The 27,194-nt window shown below is 37.6% G+C and overlaps 1 protein-coding gene across 1 annotated transcript in view; it reads right to left on the minus strand.

Moving 5' to 3' along the window:
* Positions 1–27,194, minus strand: part of TEK (TEK receptor tyrosine kinase) — a 99,331-nt gene that overhangs the window by 35,991 nt on the left and 36,146 nt on the right. The window contains exons 3-8 of the mRNA XM_006908358.1: positions 17,889–18,200; positions 10,504–10,614; positions 9,454–9,606; positions 6,166–6,297; positions 5,578–5,718; positions 2,718–2,846 (exon numbers count right to left, since the gene is read on the minus strand). Coding sequence (XP_006908420.1) covers positions 2,718–2,846; positions 5,578–5,718; positions 6,166–6,297; positions 9,454–9,606; positions 10,504–10,614; positions 17,889–18,200 — 978 coding nt within the window. The remainder of the gene's footprint in view (positions 1–2,717; positions 2,847–5,577; positions 5,719–6,165; positions 6,298–9,453; positions 9,607–10,503; positions 10,615–17,888; positions 18,201–27,194) is intronic.

Here is a 27,194-nt window from a genome sequence, read left to right on the forward strand (position 1 = left end):
TTAGATCTTTATGAATTCAGAGTCCACACTCTTCAACATAACGTGTGCTCTCTCAGTGGACCTGGATACATAGCCTCAATATTAAAATGATCATCAGGGCCATATCTCCCTTGGCCTTACTTTTAGCCCATTTCTTGCTTTTTAAGAGAATTTTTACAAAAACAAAAGTAAAATACAAAAACTAGTTTTTCTTCCACTCAGGAAAGAACCCATAATATTGCGGATCAACAACACGATTGTCAGTTTTGATATATGAGAGATATGGGAAGTGTGCAAATGGCAGATGATTAATCATATTCATATTCACATCCGGGAAGTAAAGTGGAATATAATACCCCCAATCAATTTCTAGTCAAGAGCCATATCAAAAATGCTGCTGCCAATATTGAAAGAAGAAAAAAAGTGCCTCTGGTAGCAAAAAAGATATCAGGATTGCTTGCCTAATATCTGCAGAGTAGAGAATGAATAATTCTTAAATATATCAATTTTTTTCTGAAATATAGAGTCTTAGAAAACCTTGGACCACCTGTAGCTAAATGTGAGACATGGATGAAAACAATACAACACATTCTTTACTGGGAGACGGAGGTGCTCCCAAGAGCAGCTGTCACCTGCTATTCCATATCAATGGTGGGAGAAGATGGGGTCAAGGTAAACACATCAATATTGATAGTTTATATTGATATCCTATTTCTCAGGACTAGAATAAAACAGGTAAAGAGTGTGGATCAGGAGGGGAAAAAAAGGTCTAATAACTACAAAGGTATGTCCTTGATATATCTGTAAACTTGGAGAGACTATGATTAGAAAATTTATCAAATTTTTCAGTTTAAGTAGTTATTCATGTAGGAATTTTAAAAGCACTTTGACACTTTTGGACCATTTCTTTTCTTCACTGTCCCCTTACATTTTCCGCAGTTGGATGGAGGTCACGTGGATATGCAGGTAGAGGGTAGAATGGTCTTAGGGAGGGGTCCCCAAACCCCAGACCACAGACCAGTACTGTCCATGGCCTGTTAGCAGGAGACGAGTGGTAGGCCAGCGAGCGAAGCCACTCCCTAGCACTAGCATCACCACCTCAGCTCCATCTCAGATCATCAGGCAGTAGAGTCTCATAGGAGCACCGGTCCCTGGTGCCAAAAAGGTTGGGGACCGCTGGTCTTAGAGAAAGGGGACTACTCTCTAGAAGCTTGGGTCCTAGATCTAAATCTGAGATTCTCACACCTTTTGTGACATCGGCCTTAGAAAAGAAAGGAAGGAGTAAAATAGAAAATTCACATCTAAAACTTGTTAGTTGTCCATTTTCAATCCATTCCTCTGATAGTCCCAAGCATTTCTTTGCCTTCCTAGACCCTCCCAGAGTCCTGCTCTGTAGCAAAGTCCAAACACTGGGGAAAGGAGAGAAAATGAAAAACTGATAAGTTAAAGCCTTTGAGAAAACAACTGTTGGTATTCTCCACCCCTCCCCAACATTAGTTCTGATTTTTTAAACTCACAAAGAAAAGGCTATAAAGAACTTATTATATTGAATGTAGATTTCATCGGATGTGTGTTTCTTTCTATAATATTTCTATTTATTTGACTTTTCAATAACATATGTGTATTATTTTTAAGTTTTTGAAAATATGCTTCTTTTAATTTTAAAAAAGTATATTTTAGGGCAGGGATTGGCACACTTTTTTCTGTATAAGACCAGAGAGCAAATATTTTCAGCTTTGTTAGCTATAAGTTCTCTGTGGCAACTATTCACCTCTGTTGTTGTAGTGTAAAAGAGCCATACACAATATATTGTAAACAAATTGATGTGGCTCTGTTCCAATAAAATTTTCTTTATGATAACAGATGATGGGGCACTAAAAAGGAATTAAATTACTGACATATGCTACAACATAGATAAACCTCAAAACAATATGATAAGTGAAAGAAGCCAGCGTCAAAAAACCACATCTTGTATGATCCCATTTATAGTATATAAAATGTCAAGAATAAGCGAACTTGTACAGAAAGTAAATTAATGGTTGCCAAGGGCTAGAAGAAAGGGAAAATGGGAGTTACTGCTAACAGGTACAAGATTTATTTTGGTATTATGGAAATATTCTAAAATTAGATTATGACCATGGTTGCACAACTCTGTAAATATACTAAAAACTATTAAATTATACACTTTAAAAGGATGAACTTCATGGTTTAAAAATTATACTTCAATAAAGCTGTTAAGAAAATCGTGGGCCAGATACAATCTTTGGGTCAGTTTGCTGACCTCTGCTCTATGGTAATTTCTGAACTAGAATTTTGTAACTACTCATTTTGAGGGTAACCTTTTCTATTCCTTAATTTATATTTTTCTTTAAAAAATAGTATTTGTCCAAATTCTTCCAAAGTAGTTTTTCCCCATTGTGTATATCCAGGAAAAAGCCTGGTCCTAGAAAAGAGAGCACAGGAGGTAGGCAGAGCTCTCAGCTGACCAGTCATCACTTAATGTGCTACAAAAAGCACATGGTTTATTCCTAGAGGAAAGGGAAATTAAAGGCAATTTGAGGGTCCACAGAAAGGAAACAGAAAGCTGTCCTTTAGGATTTGGGATATATTCTTCCCAGCTTCTGGATGGAAACAGAAGTGGTTTGAGAATCTTAGGATACTGGGGCAAGAAAGACACCAGCAAAGCTTGGTTACGACATGCTGAAGATGGCCCTGACTACAGTGTTACCTTGCTTTACCTTCTTTCTCACACTGGAGCCCTTGGCGTCCTGGAGAGCAGAGGCATCCTTGGAACCGATCACACATCTCCCCATTGGTGCACCTGCACCTGAGCTTACAGTCTGGCCCATAATAACCAGTCTGGCATGCTGTAAATAAAGACATCAAAAACCAATGTTGATATAGGAAAAGGGAGAAAACTTGGACCATAGGTGACTAGTTTCATTTTTCTCTCTAATCGAACTTGCTAATTCATTTAAGGTAGCATGTGATTCATCTGCATATTTACCTTAGTGGCCAGAAACTTAAAGGATTGGGGAATTCTGCTTCCAGGAGAGTTAATAAGCTCTTCCCAGGTCAACTGTCTCATAAATAACAACTGTATTTAAAAATCAACAACATGAAAGCACTGTAGAGTTGGGGAGAACCAGGCAGGTTCTAAAGGGGAATTTAAATTTTGAGGATGGGAATGGTGTGCTTCTCATTTTTCAGGTTTTACTCTAGTGGTTGAGTACAGTTGATATCATGTGGGGAAACTAAAATTCCAAAGAATACCTATGGTCTTACTGACCTGAAAAACCGGAGGACAGTTAGGGCAACCACAGCCCCTGGAAAGCAAGAGGGAAAATCTAGAAAGGCCAGAGAGAGGAAGTCCCAAATGTTTGGCTGGCCCCTCAACCACACATGCTAAGTGCAGAGTCAAAGCAGCTCGACTAAGGGTAAAAGTATTAAACTGAGTTTGAGCTGATGCGTAAGAGCCAGAGCTTCCAGTTTGGGTCATAGCCAGTTGATTGCTTGCAAAAACATAACAAGACAAAATTAACATTTCTCAAAGGGATAAATCATATTCCAGAGACTCCTCAATGTAACATTCACAATGTCCAAGATACAATCCCAAATTACTCAACAAAAGATGAAATGGAGAATTATGACTCATTCTCAGGAGAAAAGAAAAGCAACAGAGACCAACCTTGAGGTCTCTGATGTAAGAAACAGCAGACAAGAATTTTAAAGCAACTGTAATAATTATTCTCAGTGGGGTAAAGGAAAATATGTTTACAACAAAAGAAATAATTATAAATCTCAGCAGAAAAATAGGAACTAAAAAATAATGAAAGAGACATTCTAGAACTGAAAAACACATTATCTGAGATAGAAATACCACTGTATGGACTTAGCAACAGAGTAGAAATGACAGAAGAGTCAATGAATAAAGCTAGATCAAAAGTTAACCAATATGAAGAACACAGGAAAAAAGTCAGAAAAAAAATATTAGAGTCTCAGACCTAAGGGACAATATCAAAGATTCTAACATACATGTAATTGGAGGTCCCAGAAAAGAGTCTGAGAGAACACTAGAATATTTTGGTTCATAAAATCTTAGTGATATCTTGAACCAGGCATGAGCCAGGATGAGTTATTAAATGTACCCTTATAAACCTGGATCTAGAGACACCACTCACTGTAAAGCTGATGAAACTTATGTTCTAGACTCCTCACAATGCCTATCCCCATTCCTGGGCCTTAGCTAAGTGTTCATATATACATATGTTTTTGTTTTTTTAATTTGAATGTGATTTTTTAATATTCTTATTTTTAAAAAAAGAGGAACTGGGATCTACCCCTACCTGGAGGCACATTTTACTTTAACATATACATTTCTGAGGCCAGGTGGGATTCCTTCACCGCTGTGTCTCCCTCAGTGTTCTAGGGGGGCAGATATAGACAGCTCCTAGAGGGAACTGATGAGGTTTTGCAGGTAGCAAGAGCTTACTTTTGTGTAACTCTCCTCTTTGCCCTCTTATTCCAGCCCCCTAAAGCTCTGCTGACCAGTATGGTAGCCACTAGCCATGTATGGCTATTGAGCATTTAAAATATACTAGTCCAAATTGAGATTTCAAAGACTTAGTATGAGAAAAGGAATGCACGACATCTCATTAATACCTTTTTCTATTGATTACATGTTGAAATAATATTTTTGATATATTGGGTTTTAAAAGTATTAAAATTATTTCACCTATTTTACTTTTTAAATGTGGCTACTAGGAAAATTTAAATCACATATATGTCTTGCTTATATTTCTACTGAACTGCTCTGCCCTAGAGCATTGTAAACAGGTTGCTGGGGACCCCATCATAGCTCCCTATAGTGCCAGATGTGGAAAAAAGTTGATTTTGTGAGGTAAATAATGAAAACCCTTTGAGCTCTGGCTAAGTCACCGCATTAACATTCATTAGGAAAGATCTGGCATTTTTGGCTACAGGTTCATGTTAAGTTACTGTGTGAGAGTAGATGTGAAATGCATACTGGAAAGTAGAAGGGGAATACATACCTTTGTGCTTTATCAAATGGGAAGTATATTTTAGAAAGGGCAGAGGGAATCCTCGAGTAGGTAAAATTAGTACTGCATGAGTAAGGTCCATGGAAGATAAGATCTTAACTTTCTAGATTTTCAAATCTCAAATCCTGTCTGGATCTGACCTAAAAGCTCTGATATTTATGACGCACCAAAAGAACGAATCTTCTAGGGCCTTCCAACTATAAGTGTGGTCTGAAAACTAACAGCGTCAGCACCGTGTGGGAGCTTATTAGAAATGCAGAACGTCAGGCCCGAGTCCAGACCTATGAAATCAGAATCTGTGCTTTAATAAGATCCCCAGGTGATGTGTAAGAAGAACTTTTCCATGAGGTCCAGAGTCTTAATGTAAAAGCATAATTAACTTTGGATGAAAACATCCATGATTCAAAATGCTGTAGCTCAGCAATGGAGAACTAAGAGTCCAGGTATATCTTAACTTACACTGTGATTTCCAGCAAACCAGACCTCTTTGGCATATCTGCTAGGACCTTTTTGGTTCAGGGGTGTGGTTGGTGCGTACCTTCATTGCACTGCAGACCCTTCCAGCCTGTGGCACAGGAACACCCATAGGGGTCCGGGAGGCAGAACACATAGGACTTGCATCCCTCTGGTCCACTACACCTTTCTTTACAAGTTCTGCCAAATGTGTGCAGTTCACAAGCTTTAGAGAGGAGAAAAAGATGATTCAGAGTCAAATATGCAACTCCTTGAAATGCATGCTTCTTCTTTTAAAAGGTCTCTCCTAGACCGGTGAACATGGATCATAATCCAATCTCAGCTGGGTGAATATACCCTCGAGGTCCATTTTACAGAAAATGAAGCTTCCCCACAGAGAGGACATCAGAGTCACAGCCCACAGTGATGCAGGTTGTGTGCCGCACAAACTTAGGGAGCGACACTCACATCGTAGACATTGTAGTTTTGTATACTTATTACAACTTTCAATGGTTTACAATAAGGGCCCCTTTTTTTCTAATTCACATGAAAGTACCACATGCCTAACAGTGGCCATTTAGCTTCCATTCCCAACTCTGTCCAGATATAAAATTCTAGATCCAATGATGGCTTTTTAAATCTACAACTTACTCATCAGATACTCTTGACTTACCCTTCTCACATGTTCTCCCCATAAATCCAGGAGGGCAAATGCATTCCCCAGTGTCTTCATGGCAGACACCATTGTTCATACAAGTGGTGCAGACACGGTTACATTCAGGTCCCCACTTCTGAGCTTCACATCCTTTTATTAAGAAAACAATGCTGTGGTGAGTAGAACACATTGACTCAACAAACCTGCTACACGTCAGTCAGTCTTTTTAGCAGACACTGGAGGATGAAGATAAAATACAGTCTCTGCTCTCTGAAAGCTAAGAGTTGAATGTGGGAAACAGACGTGTAAATAGGAAATGATAGAAACAAAGACAAGGAGTTAATTCTGTCTTGGAGATGGAAGAAGGTATAATGGAAGGCCTCCCAGAGGAGGTGGTTCATGAGCTGAATCTGCAGGATCAGAGCAAAGGAGCAAAGAAGATAGGGCTGCAGAGTGCGTTCCAGGCAAAGGCAAGGCTGAGGAGAGAGCATGACATGCTGGCAGAGCTGCAGGTGTGGTTAGAAACTAGAACAGTGGTTTTCAAAGTGTGATCCTTAACCAGTAGTACCTCCATTACCCAGGAATCTGTTAGAAATGCAAATCTCAGATGCCCCACCCATGACCTACTGAATGAGAAACTCTGGAGGTGGTTTAGCAATCTATGCTTAACAAGTCCTCCAGATGATACTGATATATCTCAGAGTTTGAGAACCTCCGGTCTAGAGTATGTGGAGAAGAAATATGGCTAAAAAGGGGAGCAGGATCTAGTAGCATCTACCTATTTTTCAGGTAGAAAACATATAAGCGAAACAAGATATAGAAAACCTAGAGTACAAGGATGGTAAAATGCTTTTAGATTCATATGTCCCAGCTATTTCTCTCCAGCACTTGGTGATTTTTAGATTGTTAATTAGGTCTAAGGATACCTTCTGATATGAGGAAAACCCAGGAAGGTTGAGTGACCGTTTATAATCAGGCATTTTATTTAATTTCTCTTCTAAAAGGAACTAGTGTCTTTGTTCCTGAATGTGAGTTTTATGGTGGTAAGCTTGGACCTGTTCCTACAGCTGATGCAACCTTTTAATTTTTTGGAAAGAACTAGTTATAGAATTTTCTCTAAAATAATCAGGAAGACTGTCAACACAGACTCTTTCTTATAGGCTTCCATTTAATAAAGCTACAAAATGTCTAAGTGATAATATTTACATGCTTTAATATATAAAGGGAAAATGTTTCTGCACAATTAGTAATTTCCTTAGAGCCTGACCACAGGTTATTTGTACAGGTTGAAAACTAATGATGACAGATACTGGAGATGAAAATGGGCTTCCTGTTACATTAAATTGTCTCCAGCCCTATACCTATCTGTAGACCTGTCCCAGCTTCACCCCTAATCCTGGGAAGGAGAAAAGAATAAAGTTCCAGGGAATAATTGGAGTGTTCTCTTGGGGATGAAGAAGTTGGGAAAAGAGTTTGATGATAAGCAACAAGTATGCAATTAGGCTTTATAATTTTCTTCAAAAGCCTTGATTTTTTTAGTTTAAAAAACCATATGTTCGTGGCATACAGTGAGAAATTTTTTAAAGGAGAGAATTTATACTGAAAGGAAATCCTATAAATATAACCAGTATGATTTTTTAATACAAAGTTTTTAAGCACTGACTATTCCTAGGCTTAGATTCATCCTGGAAACATATCCTACAGTTATGAGAAATGGACAAACACCTTCAAATGTCGGTACCTCATTTCTTATTAAACACAAAAGAGGTCACGCTGGGGAAAAATACTTTTAAATGGGATGATTGTGCCCCTAACTCAAATTTCTTAGAATGATTTTAAGTATTATCAGTGTTTCTCAAATGATTTAATTGAAATACTCCTAAGAGCAAAAAAGAATCAACATGTGCTCCTAGCAATCTGAAAAAAAAGACAATTGAAGATCCAAATGTGCTTGAAGCCTTTTGCTTTATCTTAAAAGTTCAGGTGAATTTTAAATTCAAGTCTATGCCAAATCGTGATGCTTTGTTGTTTTTTGTTTTCTAACATTTTTTAAAAAGAGCTTTAAGCTTTTTACCGTATGTCAATATCTGATGTTTCTGATATTGCTGGAAAATCTGCCCATTTACCCCAAACTCTGAGTACCCTGGCACATGGTGCTATATCAGACTGGAAAGAAACCACCTAAATGAAACAAATGCAAATTGTTCTCTTGTCATTCAGAATCTCCATGAGTATAGTAGAATAAAAGGAGATTTCACCTGCTCTGAAAGTGAACCATACATTTCATATTCTATTGTCATATTGTGGTATTTGTTTATCTATTTATGTATGTGTCTGCTATGGTTGGGAATTATTCAAGGGACACTGGCTTATCTTATTACCCTGAATTCTCAATACCAACACAATGCCTGACACAGGGCTATAATCAACACATATTTGCTAAATGAAGGAATGAATGAATATAATGCAAAGCAAAATCAGTATTCTTCATGGGTTAGAGATCTCAATCATTAGAGGAATGATAAAGCATCCCAGGTACTTAGACCTGAATATTTAATACCAGGCATAGCTAGGGAAAATTCAGGGCAAAGTTTTGCTTCCTGCAGATCAATTTCTTATAAAAACTACTGGTGATGATTACTCTCCACTTTGATAGTTACAATGGAGGGTGGGGGAATTTTCACTAGCTGTAACTCTTGCATTTTTCAAACCTGAAAATAGAAATCACATTTGAGAGTTAAATGATCTGGCAAGTGTGGGATTTATGGGAGACTTAATGTTTAACCAGATATTAGACCAACCCAAAAGGCTCAACTCTCCCCTTGTAGGACACCTATCAGGGATACTGCCAAGCTCATGGTGATTCCTCCTTTTTTATGGGAATGATGCTGCTTTTCATGTGTGAGGTCCTAGTGCCTGCACTGTGGTAAAATGTAGCTCCACCCCCATCTATAGCTCATTGGTCTAGGCGAATAGACATCTGACATATCTTAGGCCAATTTTATTCTTATTCCTGGGAATTCAAAACTTGGAAGTACAGGAAACATCACCGAAGCTAAGTTAAGGTAATGGTAGGTAGCATCCAAGAGAGAAAGTTTATTCTTCTCCACAGTCCTGAACCCCAGATCTTCCCTGGAGGCTATCTTTTCTGAAAACTTGCTTGTCAGCTTTTCCATTAATTTTCTGAGTCCTTTGTATACTTCCAACCAATCCCTGCTTTTTGCTTAAGGAGCCAGAGTCAATTTGTTACTTGCAACTAAAAAGCCTAACAACGTCATCACAGATGGTGGCCTCTAGGTCACTTACTCCGGACTATCAGCCTGGTGAAGGCCGAGGTGAAGAGGTTTCCTCCTATGTACCTGGCCGAGTACACTCCAGCATCCTGGGGCTGAGCATGAGGCAGATGCACTTCCAGAATATCAGGTACTTCATGCCGGGGCACTGAATGAATGAAGGAACCTGGTAAAGGAGAAAAGTAGAGAATAATGATTCACACTCGAACATTCTTGTTTCCTCATTAATCTGGCCCCTCCACTTGATCAGCTTTCCTTGATCTGATACAGCTAATGTGCTCTAGCATACTGAATGTGGGAGAAGAATGAAGAGGCTGAGCTACCCAATGCTGTCCCAATAGTCAAGAAAGTTATGGTGATAGAGTAGATAGTCTATTAGTCTATGGGATCTACCACCAAACACATGGAGGGAGGATAGGCTAAAGTTTTTATCTTACACAGAGGGAGGTGAACAGGCAAAACTGGGTGGGTAATGCTAGGTAACCCTGCCAGTGAATCCATTAACAAGGCATCTAGAATTACTACTCCAATCTGGAAATCTTATTCATCCAGAGAACTCGGAACAGTCCCCATCAATATTTCAGCTGGATTAGGCAATGGCCACCAAGTGGTGCCAAACCATAGTTGGACCAAGACAGATTTGGATTTCCCAGTTAAACCTCCAGAACTCCAACCAGTTGGCTTTCCAGGCTCACTTTGGTTATTTCCTTAACCTTGCAATCAAACAACCAAACATTTTATATATGGCAGTATTTGGGACGCACTTATCACATCATGATGGGGTTTTATTGTACATTCATAATTCACATTGCTCATTCATAAATGTACATACAATGTACATACATTCATATATGTGTATGGACCTCTACTTTAATTTACTTGATTAGGTAACCAAACACATTGCCTAAAAGAGCTTCTGTCATAGAATTTGATTAGCTTGCATCACAGCAGCTTTACTTCAGACATCCACCCCCAAGGATGCAATAAGATAATGACACAATACACTTTGTGCTATCTGATGTCTCACGCCATGGTGCTGGAAGGAAACAAAACACATACTCACCATTTTTGTAAATCACTGCATCTTCTTCTTTCATCAATACCTTTTTGAAAGAGATGTTCACATTATCTCCCCTGTCCACAGTCATAGTTAAAGTAGCTGGTAGGAAGGAAGCTTTAAAAAGAGAGAGAGAAAACAAATGAGAAAATGAGGTCATGTATTTTTTTCAAGGAGCAAGTGAACTCTGAACTTCAGAAGATGAAGGCTGGCACTTGGCAGGAGTTTTCATGATATTAAAAACAGTGGTAGCTAACAGGTTTTAAACTTTCTTAAGTTTACATAACTAAGAATCTGATCAAAGGAATGGTCATTTCCTCTGTTAAAATGTAAATATATACACATCAAATACATATAAACATTTTTCCACACAATCAGTTGGGGAGGTGAAGACTTCGTGTTGATTAATATCTATTACCAAACTAAGACCTGATATTAACTATAAACTGTATTAAGGATGAATCGGCCATCCTTCTCCAATTCCTACCAAGCTTCTTCAAAATATAATAGAAGAAGAATGGTCAGATATTTGCCAAATGGTTTTTCCCTTGGTCCTTTTGGGTTGTTACTCCAAATAATTCTCATTGCTTTAGAATGCCCCAGTCATTTCTCAAATTGAATTAGCACAAGGCTGCACTTATTAATGGTGTAAATATAGGAATAAGGTAGAGATGGGATCCAATATCTTGCCTTCTACCCTTTAGTTATCTGTATATTAACTGACACAGTCATGGGACTAGACAGTACTGAGAAGAAAGTAGAAAAGTTATTGCATATTTGGTTTACAATATCACTTAGAAACATCCATCTTTGCATTAGGCTTAGAACACAATATTGTCTTGGTTCCTAGGTTTATTGGACAAGACTTGTGAATGAAATCTTCTAACATTCTCCTAGCTACAACAGTTTGTGAATTACTTTAACTTACATAACATAATCTGTAGATAGTCACAACTACAAGAATAAGGGGATTTAACCTTAGGCTTGATTAAGATAAGCCAATTTTTAAAATTTCAGCTTTATTGAAGTATGATTGACATGTAAGTTTGCCCAACAGAAAAAAATGTGAAGAAAACCACTAAAAGAAGAGAAACAGAATATATAATTTTTCTAAATATGGAGGGCAAGAGAGAATGGAAGTAAACTGAAGACACAATTGAAGAAAAGAATTCCCAAAGAAAAATCATGGCATATAGAAAAGAAAATAAGATGGGAGAAATCATGCCAAATATATGGTAAAAGTCAGACATTTTCAGAATGAATTTTAAAAAATTATATAACCATGTGCTCTTTTCACAAGCTATACATTAACTGTAATGGCATACAAGATTGAGAATAAAGGGATAGAAAAATATATACTGCACTAATAATAACTATCATAAACTTACAATATTTATATTAGAAAAAATTATTCTAAAATCAAAACATTTTCAGGATAAAAATGGTCTTTACATGATGATAAAAAGGAACCACCTACCAGGTAGATTAAATAATCCTGAGCTTGTATCCTTCCCAAACATAAATAAATGGTAACACTGCTGAGCTGACATTTGTAATATGGACTTGAGTGGCAGCTTTCTCAACAGGACTGAAATGGGCCGACCACGTAGGGATGGCGGGCAGGGGACTGGGGGTGGGGAACGTTGGTGGGTTCCCTCTCATACCTGCAAGGTGCTTCAGTTAGCAATCTAATGTGTGCAGTTCTTGCTCTTTGTGATATGTTCTTGGGCTCCTGTGAGAATTTTTTCTGACCATTTCATGTGGTTGTTCCTTTCTATGTAGTTTGTTTATATTTTCTGCCTCTTTGTGTAAAGATTGTTTAACTGACCGTGGGACTTCATTCAGTATTGTATTCTGAAAAGGAACCAAGATTCTCCACTAGGCTCAACCCCAATATAGCTTTCCTTTTTCCCCACTCTGTGGCTCTTTATTATTTCAGACTTTTAAGCTCCCTGTTTTCTTAGGTAGGAACAAAGTCACACCAGAGTTCCATTGCTCTCTAGCCTATCACTCCCTGCATTAACGTCTCTAGGTTGATTGTTCTCTGCTGAGTAATAATGAAGGGGTCCACAACCTTCATGTTGCACTCTGGGCATCTTAATGACACAGGAGTCCAGATTCTACATGGTACATAGATTGTTGTCATGTGACTTTACTGGATCATGAAAACAATAAGCACCTTTTAAAAGTGTCCACTACTACAAGGCATTGTCCTGAAGACTTTACACATATTTAATTTTCATAGCATGTCTCTAAGATAGGTACTACAATTATCCTAATTTTACAAATAAGGAGACTAAGGTAGAGGGAAGTTATATACCCTGTCCACGATCAAACAGCTAATTCATAGGAGAGCCAGCATTAGAACTAGGTAACTCAACTTCAGAGCCTTTCATAGATAATATAATGCTAGCACTCAAAAGACTTTAAAATCCGACCACTTCATTTCATAAATGAGATCGCTGAGGCCTAAGTTGGAAGATGACTTGCTCAAGATTATTGGGATGAGCTAATTAATTGACAGACCTTAACTAAGAACATAATTTACTTATTCCTTAAGGGTTGAAGAAGAAAATAATGGTAGTAAAAGTTATAAACAAAGGTGTTTCTCATGGATGAAAAATAATTAAGCAAAATTTCAGTTGTTTCCTTTACTTTAATGATAGTTAAGGACTAAGAGTAAGAAGAAGAATAATATAGTTTTATGTCCATCACTATTTCATATAACTTCACAAAAGCCCTGCGAAAACAGCATATTCATAGTGTAGCAATGTGGGAGATGAAGTTAAGTCTCTTACTCAAGGCCTAACTCTACGTGTAAAAGTTGAGACACACATTCAAGGCCTGCACATGTGTTCCACAACACCAGCTCTTTAGACTCATCATACTCCAGGCCTGCAACCTTAGCTCTCAGTTCCAGCCATTCTGAACTATGTTGGGTTCTTCAAATAGACCATGTAATCACTCACGTCTAAGTCTAGAACTTCCTCCTTTCTCTTGTTTCCTCTTTTCCCTTAGTCTTACCCGCTCCAATTCAATAATCTGCATTTATATGGATGTCACTTTCTCCAGGGCCTTACACACCCCTGGAATCCAGGTTAAGTACCATCATAGCTGTACTTCCCCATTACAGCCCCATTCCTAGTGCATTTCCCCTGCTAGACTGAGCATTCCAGGAGAGGAAGTTCACATCTGTTTTGGAAGGCAACACAGGGTGGTGGGTAGACCCTGGTCTCTGGGATCAGCCTGTGTTAACCTTCCCAGGGCTAAACTGGGACACAGGTGTGCAATTGTACCTAAATTACAGTAGCTACAAGTCTCATCTGTTAATATGGGGTCATAGTAGTTCTCACCATATACACATTTGGTAAAATCCGAATTATACGGAAATGTATATGAAGTTGCTAGGAGAATATCAGATACGTAATAAGTATTCAGGAAATTTTAACACCATCACATCTCCCCTGTGTGGCACAAAATAGAGTCTTAAGAATCCTTGTGGGATGAAAGAATAAATGAATGAATCCGATTTCAAAGTTTCCTATTTTCTTTATGCTTTTAACATGTTCATTTGTGTTATTTAGATAAAAATGGCTCCTCTCTCTCAAATTCACAAATCAAGTGTGAGAAATTTGATGTTTTTAAAGTAAAGCTATTTCTCAAACAAAAATAGGAAAAAAAAAGAACCTACATTTTGTATGATAGAACACTCTGAAACAGATCTTTGGATGTGAAAATGTTTCAAACTTCATTTATACCTCCCTGCCCCCAAACAAAATCTCCAGTGAGGTTTGAGCGAACTGCTTTTGACTTTTTTGGATGATGCCATTGATAAAAACAGTTTGGCCATTTGGAGTGAGCGAGCCAGTTTAAGCCGTGTTTTGGCACATCTCAAATGGATTTTCCACTTCCACCCCAGATGCATGGGTCAGCAGCAAGCAGGAATATACTGATGTTTATCCTATTCTCTATGTCTCTGAGCAGGCACTTCTGAGTTCCCATGATGTTTTACTAGGGAATTAATAGTGTCACAGACAGTGTTTTGGGAGTTTTCCTGATTCACTATAAAGCATATCACTTTCTTTGCATTGTATTTCAGCCATTGGATGGTCAGCAAAAGAAACAGAATTAGTTCAACAGCCTGAGATGTTATTATTAAGATATAGGAAACTACTACCTATTTTCCTGTTTTATATAAATTCCTACAATTTAGTTAATAGATTGCATTAAAATTTTCCACAGTCGAGTAGGAAAATTAATAGTCCCACTAAATTATTGCTTATTCCAAGGTACTTCAATGGTAATGATTAAACATTTACTGTGAGCCAGATAATGTTGGTGATCTCAATTGATTCTCAAATGTATGTGGTAAAATCTCTATCCTCATTTTTTTTTTTTCAAATGAGGAAACTACGATTTTAATTAAGTAACTTGCCCTGGGTCGTAGAGCTAGGCTCAAACCCACATCTGGCTGACTTCTACGCCCACGCCTCTACTCTGTGCCCTGGCTTACTTTGTAGGGTTTCAGTTGGAGTCATTGTACTTTATAAAACAAGTGCTCAGAATGAGGGTGGGAGGTTAACATTAAAAGTGATATGCCAAGGGTAATGCAGTGGTCAGAAATACCAGCTCTGAAGTCAGATGCTTGGCATCAAATTGCATACCCACCATATACACACTGCTATTGTTATTATAATGTAACTTATTCTGCAATGTCTCACTTTACACAAGATTTTTAGGAACATATCTGTTCTGTAAATCAAATCTTACTTTAAATGCAGTCATGGGAACTGGCTCTTACATACACCATCTTATTTAAAATGTAAGACGATTTTGAAGATATTATTATACCCATTTCACAGATGATGAAAAATGAGACCAACAGAAGTTAAATAACTTGTCTAAGGCCACATGGATGATAAGTAATGAAGAAAGAATTAAAACTCAGGTGAATATGAATCTAAAAGCCATCTTTTCTCAACTGTTTCTCGCTATTTGAAGCCTGCCATTGCTTCATTTAACTGAATTTACTCCATCCTTTATCTGTGCTGACCTGGACTCTCAGTTCAGGGGGATCATTACAGTTGGTTTTGACTCCCATTGTTCTGGTGTAATATGCTCTACAGGTTCTTATTTATACCTTGTCCAGGACGATGCTAGGACAGGCCAGGAGCGGCACTTCACATTTCATTCCTGTGAAACCATTGGGGCACAAATCTCAGATCGTCTTCATTCAGAATATGGAAATATCAGCAGGACATAATTTTTTATATAAGTCAAATCCCAAATGACACATGTGAAACATAATAGAGGTGACTTTCAGCCATGATAGCTTTGGCACACCTCACATCCTTTTGTTCAACCTCTCTTCCCTCACCAGAGAGCTGCATTCCTGGGAATGTCTATTGTGCACTTTTCCCACTCACCCTGGTGTCATTTAAACGGGAACATTACAGTTTTGCTAAGAAAACCTTTTCCTTCATTTGTAATGAATAGTGATTTTATCACTTTTGACCTTAAAATGAGTTTTCTGCCTTCAAATCTTTTAATTACCACCATTAGCAAATTCAAAGAAATACTTTCAGGTGGATCCCAGTTAGGGTTCTACTAAACCCTTGGTCCCCTCATGAGTATCTTATCACCTGGGACGTTGTTAGAAATGCAGAATGTCAGGACCCTCTCTCCAGGAGCTACTGAATCAGTCTGCATTTTAACATGACCTGCAGGTGATATCAGCACTTTCAACTTTGACAAGCGCTGATATAAAAAAATTGCAGATTCCTAGATAAGAAACAGCCTATCAGTGAAATATACAGAGATGTATTATTTGCTTGGATCAATGTTATAATTAAAAGTCAAACCTTAAAGGACTCACAATGTCATTATCTCCTGAAATGACACATTCTCAGTCCACAGGTGACACATTCTCAGTCCATAGGCCCCTGTGGTTATAATAGTCATTTGGAAAGGACTATTTCATTTTAGGTATGACCAGCTCAGAGAAAAGGGCTGATGGATGAGGGGCCAGATCATTCCAGTCAGAACAAGGAGAGATCTCTGCTGGAATTCTATACCTTCCTCCCAGAGACAGCATCCTGAACCCCAGCAGTGTACCTGCCTGTCCAGGCCTGGGAGCCTTAGGACAAAACAGAATCATTAAGTAATGTTCATGACATCGTCTCCTCCAACTGCCAACAGTTTGGCGAACAGGCCTAAAGTTTAGGACTCACTTCCATTTTGGGAGAAAATCTCTATCACATCACTTCTATGAGGTGGTAGCAAAGAGTAATACTCTTCCCTTACAGAAGGCTCTCAATATCCTTCTTCTGGTGTTCTGTGAGCTGGGCCTGGGTACTTGACTACTAAACTTAAATCCTGATCTCTTTTTGAGAATAGCAGCCTGCAAAAAGGGCCCCGATTCATCATTCCTCCTTGTATCCATACTTTTTGCCATTTAACTGGGTATTGCCCTCCCATTCTGTTCTAGGCTCAGCTACGTGACTTGCTTTGGGCAATACAATGAGGGGAAAGTGAGGGTGAACAATACTGAGACTAGGTTTCAAGAAACCTCATGTGTTTCCATTTGTTCTCTCACACTTCTAGCATCTCCATGAGACCATACCTAGGTTAGCCTGCTAAAGGATAACATGTACAAGGGGCACAGCCAAGTTGGCCCATCAAGGCCAGCCAGTTAAATCTGTAGCCAACCAATATCCATACACATAAGAAAGCCCAGTCAAGATTTGCAGAGCCACACAGTCAGTGCAGCTGACTTAGCCTCACAAGCAGTAAATGCTTATTGTTGCATGTCACTGTGGTCTGTGGTTGTGTGTTATACAGCATTCTTGTGGCAGTAGGTAACTGACACACCAATAATCAATTAAGTTGAGCTTCTCATAGATGTTTCCCTTTTTAATTTTTTTTATATCTACCATATTTTTTCCCTGAAAACATTAACTTTTGTTAAGAATGCTCAGGGGCACAAAAGAAATAAAGAATCAGATTTAAAAAGTCAAGAAGAAAGCTCAAAATTGCCAAAAATTTGGCAATGCACAGTTATCTTCATTGCTATGATTTTCATATTACATACATGCAACATGTTCATGTCTCCATAAGGGCCATGGAGCCCTTAGTAGAACATATATTTCATTTCACCTTATACTAGGCATAATGTCTAGGGAAGGAGTTAAATGTGAGGGAGTTGAAATAGATGGTCTCTTTTATCTCTAATGCTGTGTACTAGAGACAGCAATGCTTGGAAAGAGCAGATAAAGTCTTCAAGCTCCATATTCAGGCAGCTCATGCCCAGCCTCCAAGTGAGCAAATGACAAAACAAAGTGGGGTGTGTGTCTCTGTGGACCTCGCCTGCCCACAGCTAAGGGGCATGTTACCTTGTTGGCGCATTTTCATGGTCCGTATCCTTATTGCCTCTCCTCGAACTCGCCCTTCACAGAAATAAGCACCATTGATTTTACTAGCTTTTTCTCTCTTCCAAACGACTTTTTTAGCCCATTCTCTAGTCACATCTTGAGTAACTTCCAGTGGGTCCTGGTGCTGATTCATTAAGGCTTCAAAGTCTCTTCCTATGATAATGGGCTCATTGGGGCGCCATCCAGAGGCAATACAGGTGAGGGATGTTTCAGCATCAGACACAAGAGGTAGGGAATTGATCAAGATCAGGTCCATGGCACCATCCACTGTTCCTAAAAGGGAAGAGGGAGCATAATGTAAAAGGAAGGTTATTAACATGGCCCCATGGAATAAACTGGTGCTTACAAAGCCTTGTCTAAAAATAGCTGTGTGAGCAGTCTTTCTGAAATGCTACTCTGATCAAGTGCCTATCATCCATAGTAAAGATCCAAAACTCTTACCATGGTATCGCCTACAAATCCACTCCTCCCGTACTGCACACCCTATCTGCAATGGACTATCAGTTACTTTCCATCTCCACAAACAAGCTGTGCATTATATATCCCTACCCACTATAGTGCCTGAGTTAGGTATTCAGTAAAGGCTTGTTGAGTTAAATTTATGATAATGGCATTTTTGTCATTATTAATTATAATTATTTTCATTAATTATCAATCAATTAATGATAATGTGTTATTGCCACAATAATTAAATATTCTAAAGACATATATCAACTATATATACACTGTATGTTAAGACTATCATCATTGCCCAATTCCATATTAAATTTCACAAAATAATATAAGGACTAAACGAAGTCTGCATTTCCCTCTGAGCTTCATTTGCACCATCTGTAAAACAAGGCTAATAAGACCTATCTTGCAGGATTTATTGTGAAGATTAAATGAGATAAAGTACATAACTTGCCAAGCATTGTATTTGCTCTATATGGAGTATACAATGACCATTATTTCGGTTTTATTTATTCTGTTTCCTGAACACCTAGGCCCAAACCTCAGCCCTCTTTAAATGTAAAAACAAAATCCTATCTGACTTTTAAAATTTATTCCATAAATTATGAAGCACATTTTTAAAAGAAAATCCTTTCATTTCATGTTCTCTCTCCCTCCCTGTTTTGATTTCTGGTTTCTAAGACGAACAAATGGGCCTATTCTATGTTCTGTGCCTAGTCTATCCTCTTGTTGAATGTGAAAATATCAAGGATGAAGGATGTTCTTTGGTTCCAGTGATGGTTGATTCTAAGGTCTATATAAAATGATTAGGGGAATAGATAAGTCAAACACATTGGGTCATGTGAATCAGCTGGGGTCTCGCAGACCTTTGTATAGATGTAAAGTGATTCAAGTAAGCTGCATGTTCTCTCATTAAATATCCATTAAATTTTCTCAACAACACTGCAAGGTATGCACTATTATTTTATTTTTAAATATGAAGATATGAAGTCTCAAAAGATTGAGTAGCTTATTCTATCTTCCACAGGTGTTGAAGCCAGAGCTGGAATTCAAATTCTCACTTGCCTTTCAATAACTTGGATACATCAGGCCCTTTCCTACCCCAGCATCTTTATTCATGTTGATCCCTGTGCCTGGAATGCTATTTGCCACTCTTTGCATGGCTAACTTCTGCTCATCCTTTGGATCTCAGCTTAAATGCCTTTCTCATAGACAGTTTCTCTACCTATCTTAATATCTACACATTCTCATCCCATTATCCTCTAATTCAGCTTCCTGTTGTTTCATAAAGATTACCATAATCAATGATTAATTTATTACTCTCTTCCACTAGATGGTAAATCCCATGAGGATGAAGATTGAAGATGATTTGTTTATAGTCTTTATATAGGGATATTCTGCCTAGTCTCAGCATATAGAGAACTTAGTAAGTATTGGATGGATGGATGGATGGATGGATGGATGGATGGATGGATGGATGGATGGGTAGGTGGATGGGTGGGTGGATGGATGGATGGACAGACAGACAACAGACGGATAGATGGACAGACAGATGGGCAAATTTTATTCCAGATCTATCTGATACAAGTCCATTATTTACTTGGCTTCCACTTCCCAAATAGTGAGGTTAAAAGTGAAAGTACTCTCCTGAGTCTAAATTGACTTTCTCGTCCATATTTAAAAGACTATTTTAACAATTACTAAGTTTATAGGGAAAAAAGCAAATGTTACAGTTTTTACATAATGCCTTAGAAACGTGATCAGGTGCTGTTGAGCATTTGAGGCTTACTGGTACTCATTTTCCAGACCTTTGAGTAACTACTTATGCCAAGCACTGTGCCTGCCATGAAGTCCTCGATTTGTTTTTAATGGCAACTGCCAATGTCTGATGTTTAAGGCGAAGTTTTGAAGATGTTACAACTAGGAGTTATATTTTTATCTGATTACTTAGAAAGAATTTCAATGTCAAATCTTAATACAAGTGAAAGTTAGAGTTGCATTTTTTCTCATAATGTTAACTCAATGCATGGGATTGAGGGAGAAAATCTTGACTAGATAGGTTTCCAAGCCTGACTCTGAAGCATCTACCTTGCTTCTAGACTCAATGGTAACTTTAAGATTGCAAAAGAAAGGACATAGGTTCCAGTAAGAAAAATTTTCCAATAGAAGATGAGCTAGGACACCGAGCAGTAAAATTATAGCCTCTAAAAATAACACCAGAGCACAGCTTCCCTTCCATATGCCTATCCAGTCTTGCCTCTGAGTGAACACCTCGTCATCTCTTACACTCACTCATTCCAGGCATGCTCCCAGAAAGTCATTAATTCTTTCAGCTCTGGTTCCATCCAGCCTCATTTCTAGGGCAGGTCGAGTGACTTGCCAAAACCAAGGGATCTGCTCTGAACTCACTGAACTATGCTGACACTGACCATGGTTTATTTAATGACTTTAGGAAATAATAGAAAAAGCAGTTCATTTGAAAAGACAATCACATTTCATCTGTAAATCATTTCTAGATATTGATCTGGATTCTTTTTCCTTTTGCTTCTCCCAGTTTTCTCCCTTGATTTTCAGTAACAGAAAGGGAAATCGTGTACCCAAGAATCTAGACTTGACAACACTTTGCTACTCTTATTTATCATGCCAGTTATAAGAAGCTTTCTTCCTCCAGTGAGTCCTCCGTCCTATTTGTAAAGCCATTTACAATAAAATATCAGAAGGATTTTGTATATGAGCTTTAGATATGAGAAAAAAAATACCTACCAGATTCCTGGGGCAGATCTTAAAAATCATCTACTTAGTTTTCCTAAAATAAGAATCCATGTTTGTTTGAATTTTTGGAAGGTGAAACATGAAACTAAGAACAAGGATGACCCATTAGGAAAGAACTAGGTAGTTGGGAGACAATCATATGAAGAAGGCTTTTTATTGTACACTTATGTGTGCTGGCTTTTGAACCACTTGAATATTACCTACGCATAAAAATTAAATGTAAAAAAGTAAATGTGTTATTGAAGATGATTTGTTTACAGTCTTTATATAGGGAACATAAAAATTAAATGTAAAAAAGTAAATGTGTTCTTACCCTTCCTTTGGAAGGGAATCAAGAGCCACAAAAATATAAATGTCTCTCATCATTTATTCCTACATCCACTCCAAATCTCCTTGGATTGCACCCAAATAATGTATTTTCTCTATCTTCTTTGGACTAATAATAGGAAATGTGATATCATTCCACAATGTGGGAGGAAAAAAAACATGGGTTAAAATAAAATTTAAGAAAAGGGAAAAGAAGGGTGGCTAAACATAGCTTTTAAAGAAAATAGAGGAGCAGAGACCCTACTGCAATGGATATCGTGGCTTGTGGCCTATGGCTTCTTAAGAGTTCTGCTATTGACACTATGAAAGATATGATTGCAATCGCATGGCCAGTGCCACACAAGGAATCGCTATTAGGGACATCTTCCTAAGAATAATTGCCAAAAGATAGATCCCATCTGGGCTCACATCTATATCAGTCCCTGTGCCTAACACCTTTTCCTATATTATAGCACTATCCCCTCTAGTTTATGTTGGGGACTGGTGTTGAGCTGTTTCATTACAACCATAGTCTGAGGGTTCTGATCAAATTCATTATTAGTTCAATTTATACTTCTATGATCAAGGCTAAGAGTTTGCTATAAGTAAAAGTAAGATGCATAATTTTATATATCTTATATATGTTTTAGAGATTGATGCTATTTTTCCTTGATAAAGATCTTGCAAACACTTTTAAATATTTCCATAAAATGTGTCTTATTCACAAGGAAATACTTGCCATAATGGCATAGCATCTGGCAAGTTAACAAATGATTGTTCTTAATAATTGAAGCATAACAATAACCTAAAATATTTTGTTCATTATATTTTTGTGTGCTATACTGAAAAGTATCTAATTTTTATAGTAACATAAAAATTCTCACTAAATTGCATTGTGATACACTCAAAATGTTGTTTAAATCTTGTTTTTGCATTTAGATTTTCTTGTATTCATTGTTGCCTTGAATAATGGCCCATTAAGACATGAACATATTTTTCTTTAAAAATAGTCATCGAAATAGTTGTAGACCTAAATCAACACCCATATAATGAACTAAATTGAATTAGAAATTAGAGACAGCTGTGTTTTTCAAACTGCTTCAAGGAGTTATTTCTCATTTTCTAAAAAGTTTCTGAGAATGGTGGAGGTTAAGTCAATAGAGTGAATTCCAGACACCCACACACACACATACACTCTCACCAAGCTGTTCAACTTTCATCTGATTTTTACATTTGGGCTTCATGTAGTTTTCATTTGGGGGAAAAAAATGATTTTGCTTAAATAAAAACATATAAAACCTCAAAGTCATCGCTTTTAACTATCTTCTTTTTACAGAGAAAAAAATGAAAGGTTAAATATGAATATCAATGAAAATACATTTCACTGCAGCACGATATGCTTATTCCAATGAGTCTTCTATCCCTCTCTTCCCACATTCACGTTTGGCACTGCTGCAGATAGAGCTCCCTGTCCTTTGAACTGTGGGTGGGCTTAGAGCAAAAAGCAGGTCAAATTATTGCGTAGTGAGGCTATTTCATTGTGCTTCTTATTAACTCAGAATTGTAGTGTTGGGTGGAGTTTCACTGATATGTATTTGGAAGAAGGTATTATGTCTTCATAACAACTGTCTGTACGGTTTCTTGGAAGTCTGGTATTGACTTAAAATTTTTTCAAAGTGTTCTTGATCAAATATCTCACTTTTATAACAGCAGTAGATATCTTTAAGTTCTAAATATTTAAAATGAGCACTGCCCAATGAGCACTATTTTGGTTAAAAGGATTTTTAAAATTGGGGGCTTGGCAGTGAACCAAAAAGTTCTTAGCTAAAAGCATTTCTGGAATCAAAGCCCTAAGCAATGAGCCAAAGAGGCAAAGACAGCCTCCAAACTATCCAGGATACTTGGTGGAATTGTTTGGATTTTAGTTTAGTTATTTGTTTTTGCTGTCCAGAAAAGGAAAATTCTCTTTCTTTTTTTTAAAAAAAAAAAAAAACTCTCATTAAGTCACTTATATGTCCATTCATTCATTTACTAAACATATTCATTGAGTATCTCCCATGTACTATGTATTGCACTTGGCCCTGGAGACACAACAGTGAAATAAACATATGATTTCAACCCTCATGTTGCTTACAGGCAAATGTGAAAAATAGATGTGGAAAACTAAGCACATAAATAAGTATGCCACTGGAACCACAATAGGTACTATGAGAGAATTATAAGGTGCTATGAAATAGCACAATGATGAACATAATCAGACTTGGTTAAAGTCGAGGAAGGGTTTAGTGGATCAGGTAAGGCTCCCTGAGGAAGTAACATCTGGCCTGAATGAGAGTTGGAGTTACATGGGCAAGGAGAAAAAGATATGAGAACACAGTCAGAAAAGTCTTCTCTGTCAAAAAGTAACTACTGAGCAGAGTTTTAAGAATGAATAAATGTTTAATAGGACTCACCTTTAGAATGTTCCATCTTTTATCTATCCTAAAGTTGGCATTAATTTCTTTTTATTGGATCCTAAAAACTACTGGAGCCATTTCTACGGGTCAACCTTAAGTTAAAGTATTTTTAGTATCTTCTCTGCCTTCTTGTCTCCCCTGAAGAGATCCAATTCCCAGGCATGCTTCCAACACTTCAATCTTTTTTTGTTCTTCATTATCCTCTTATGTATGTAGTAATTCTCTTAGCAATAACTTCATCTTCAAGGTTTCTTCCAAGAAGATATTGGGCAACTAGTAAGATGATACCAAAATGCACAAGACTGGAAATAACTAAAGGAAGTTACTAACTTTTTCACTGTATAGTTGAGTTTGGAGTGAGACAAGGACATCCGTGATGTGACTAGGCTGTGTCTAACAACAAATTGTTCTCACCCAGGAGTTGTGCCAAGCCAGTTTGCCCAAAGAATATGCCTACTTCCCATCCCTGCCTCCCAGCCAAATAGGACCGTCTGTCTGCTGGAGGAAACAGCATCCTCTCCCCACCTTTGAACACCAGAAATTTTCCGTCCAGGATAAATAACATATGTTCTAATTAGAATTAGCTTCAGTCAATTGGCAGGAAACTTTTTAATTCCAGGGAATAGACAGAATGTCCACACAGTGAGACTTTACTTAAGTCTCACATGCACTTAAATGCACTTAAATGCATACTCCATTCTGTGATGTGGGGCTGGAGGAAGCACGGTACTATCAAATCAAAGACTGTTTAAACTGGACGGTACTTTAGATTGCCTGGTACAAGCCTCACACTTTATAAATGGCAAACTGAGGCCATAGAAAAGAAACTGGTCAGTGGTCACATGAAGGGTAGTGGCAAAGCCAGCCTGCCAGTGCTGATGTCTCTGCAGGAGCCCTTCTGTCATTCCAAGGTAGCAGTATACTGGATAAATCTTGAATGTGAGGGAATGTGGAATGTTTACAAGTCTGGCAGGATGGCACCTGGAGGATCTGGAGTTTGGTAGAAAGTGGGGAAAGAGAAGGAAGACAGTAAAGAGAGGCAGCCAAAAAGCTGGAAAGGGCACAGGACAGAAGTTGGGAATACCTGGAAATGAGGTTTGTCACCTCACAAATTCCCCCAAGCCTTACAATGCTGCCTTCTAATCTTTCCCATCCATTTTACCAGAGAGAGAGATGCTCTCCAACTGACCATGTTTACCTGGGGTCAGAAAATATATCTGCTGTGAGAGGAATCTGTATTTGGAGCCAAGTCACCTTCTCTTTCTGGGCTCTTCTGATTCAATCATCTGCCAAATTCCCTTCTGCCCATATGCTGCCCAAAATATGCCTGCCCACTCCCACAAATATCTATATCCTCCAAGACAGAATTAAATAAAACTCTTTAACTCCTCAGTGCCCTGATCTTCAGCTCCCAATAAATAAGGCAATTTGATTTGCTTACATAAAAACCAAGAATATCCTAAAGTGACAACCCACTGAGAACTCTTAGAAGAGCAAACCAAAGAAATGAGTCTGTAATGGAAGAAGCAAGGATCATGATACTTGCTAAGAGGAGACTGACAAAGAATGATAGCTAGCTTTTCCAGCAGTTCTCAGATTATACCACACAGGAAAGAAAGCTAGCACTGTTTACTATATACTACATAATAGGTCTTGGTGTTTTACAAACATTGTCCACTTGAATTCTTACAGTAATACTGAAGGAAGGAATTTCAATTTCAAAATTCTGAAACTCAGGGATGTTCAATAATATGCCCAAGGTCGTACAGTAGAAAAATGGAATTTGAACCCAAGTCTCACTGATATTTTCATTACTACCCACTATGCTTCATTCTAAGCACCATGAGAGAAGTCAGTTTTCAAGTACTGATTAATGAATTAATAGATAAATAAGTGAGACTGACCTTCAGTGAATGAATTCATTCAATAATCATTTACTTAATAAGCACATGAGCTGAGCTCTATGCTGCATTCTGAGGGGTTAAGAAAAGAGTAAAATATGGTTTCTGCCTTCAAGTCTGGTCAGCCAAAGGCAAAAATATTCTCAAAACCATAAGGAAAAATAGTAACAGATTTCACTGTAAAAAATGCCCAAAACTTGTACACAGCAAAAGATCACATCAATAAAGTTAAATAGCCAAGTAGGAAAATATTGTTATATGTAAAACTTAAAAAGCCAATATGTATAACATATAAATAATTTATATAAATCAGTAAATCAGTGGCAATTCAGAGAGGAAGAGATACAAATAACCAACTTCAGTAGATAGGGGAAAAAAGTAGCCACATTATTTTGCATTTTCTTCCACTGAGTGCTTTGAGTTTACTTCTCCACCCCTTGAATCAAAGCATGGCCACTGTACTATCCTCGAGCAATGAAACATTAGCAAATGTAATACAAACAGCGGCTTTAAAAGTGCTTTTTTACTGGCCTTGCCCTGAGACCGTCATGAGGAGAAACTCTGAAAAACCAACTAGAGAATGAGAGACCACATGGAGTAGACATAAGCCATTCCAGCTGAGGTCCAATAGATCAATAGATCAACTGTCAGATATGTAAGTGAACTATACTAGACCATCTCGCCCCAGCCAAGCCATCAGTTGACTACAGAGATCAGCCAGTCTAGCCTAGACCAAAGAACTTTCAACTGACCTATGGAACCATAAGGTATAGTAAATGCCTGTTGTTTTATCATTATGTTTTGGGATGATTTATTACTCAGCAAAAGCTAATATATACCAATAAACATATGAAAAGATGATTAACCTGACTACAAATCCCAAAATACAAACTAAAAGGATATCTCATTATTTGTCTATCAAACTGACAAAGAATAGAGAGAGTCATAACATCTAGTGCTGGCAGATAAACAGGAACATGTACATTGTTGACAGATAGTATAATTGATAAAATAACCAAGTGGAAAAAAAATCGTTATATGTAAAACAGAGTTAATATGTATAATATATAAATTCTATAAATCAATAAAGCAATGGCAATTCACAGAGGAAGAAATACAAATAGCCAATTGTAGTATTTTGAAAAAAAATGATCACAATATTTTGAATTTCCTTGGAAATACAAAATACAGTTATAAGACTTTCTTGTAATATCTATAGTAATTGTAAAGTTACATAAAAGCTAACCTAATTCATCACTTATCATATGTCAGGCATGACTCCAAGTGTTTTACACATAACTCACTTAATCGTCATAGCAATCTTATAAAACAGGTACTATGATTATCTTTATTTTACAGAAAAGGAGACTAGGGAAAGG

This window comes from Pteropus alecto, unplaced genomic scaffold (genome assembly GCF_000325575.1).
Source record: "Pteropus alecto unplaced genomic scaffold, ASM32557v1 scaffold222, whole genome shotgun sequence".
In the NCBI taxonomy this organism is placed as follows: Eukaryota; Metazoa; Chordata; class Mammalia; order Chiroptera; family Pteropodidae; genus Pteropus; species Pteropus alecto.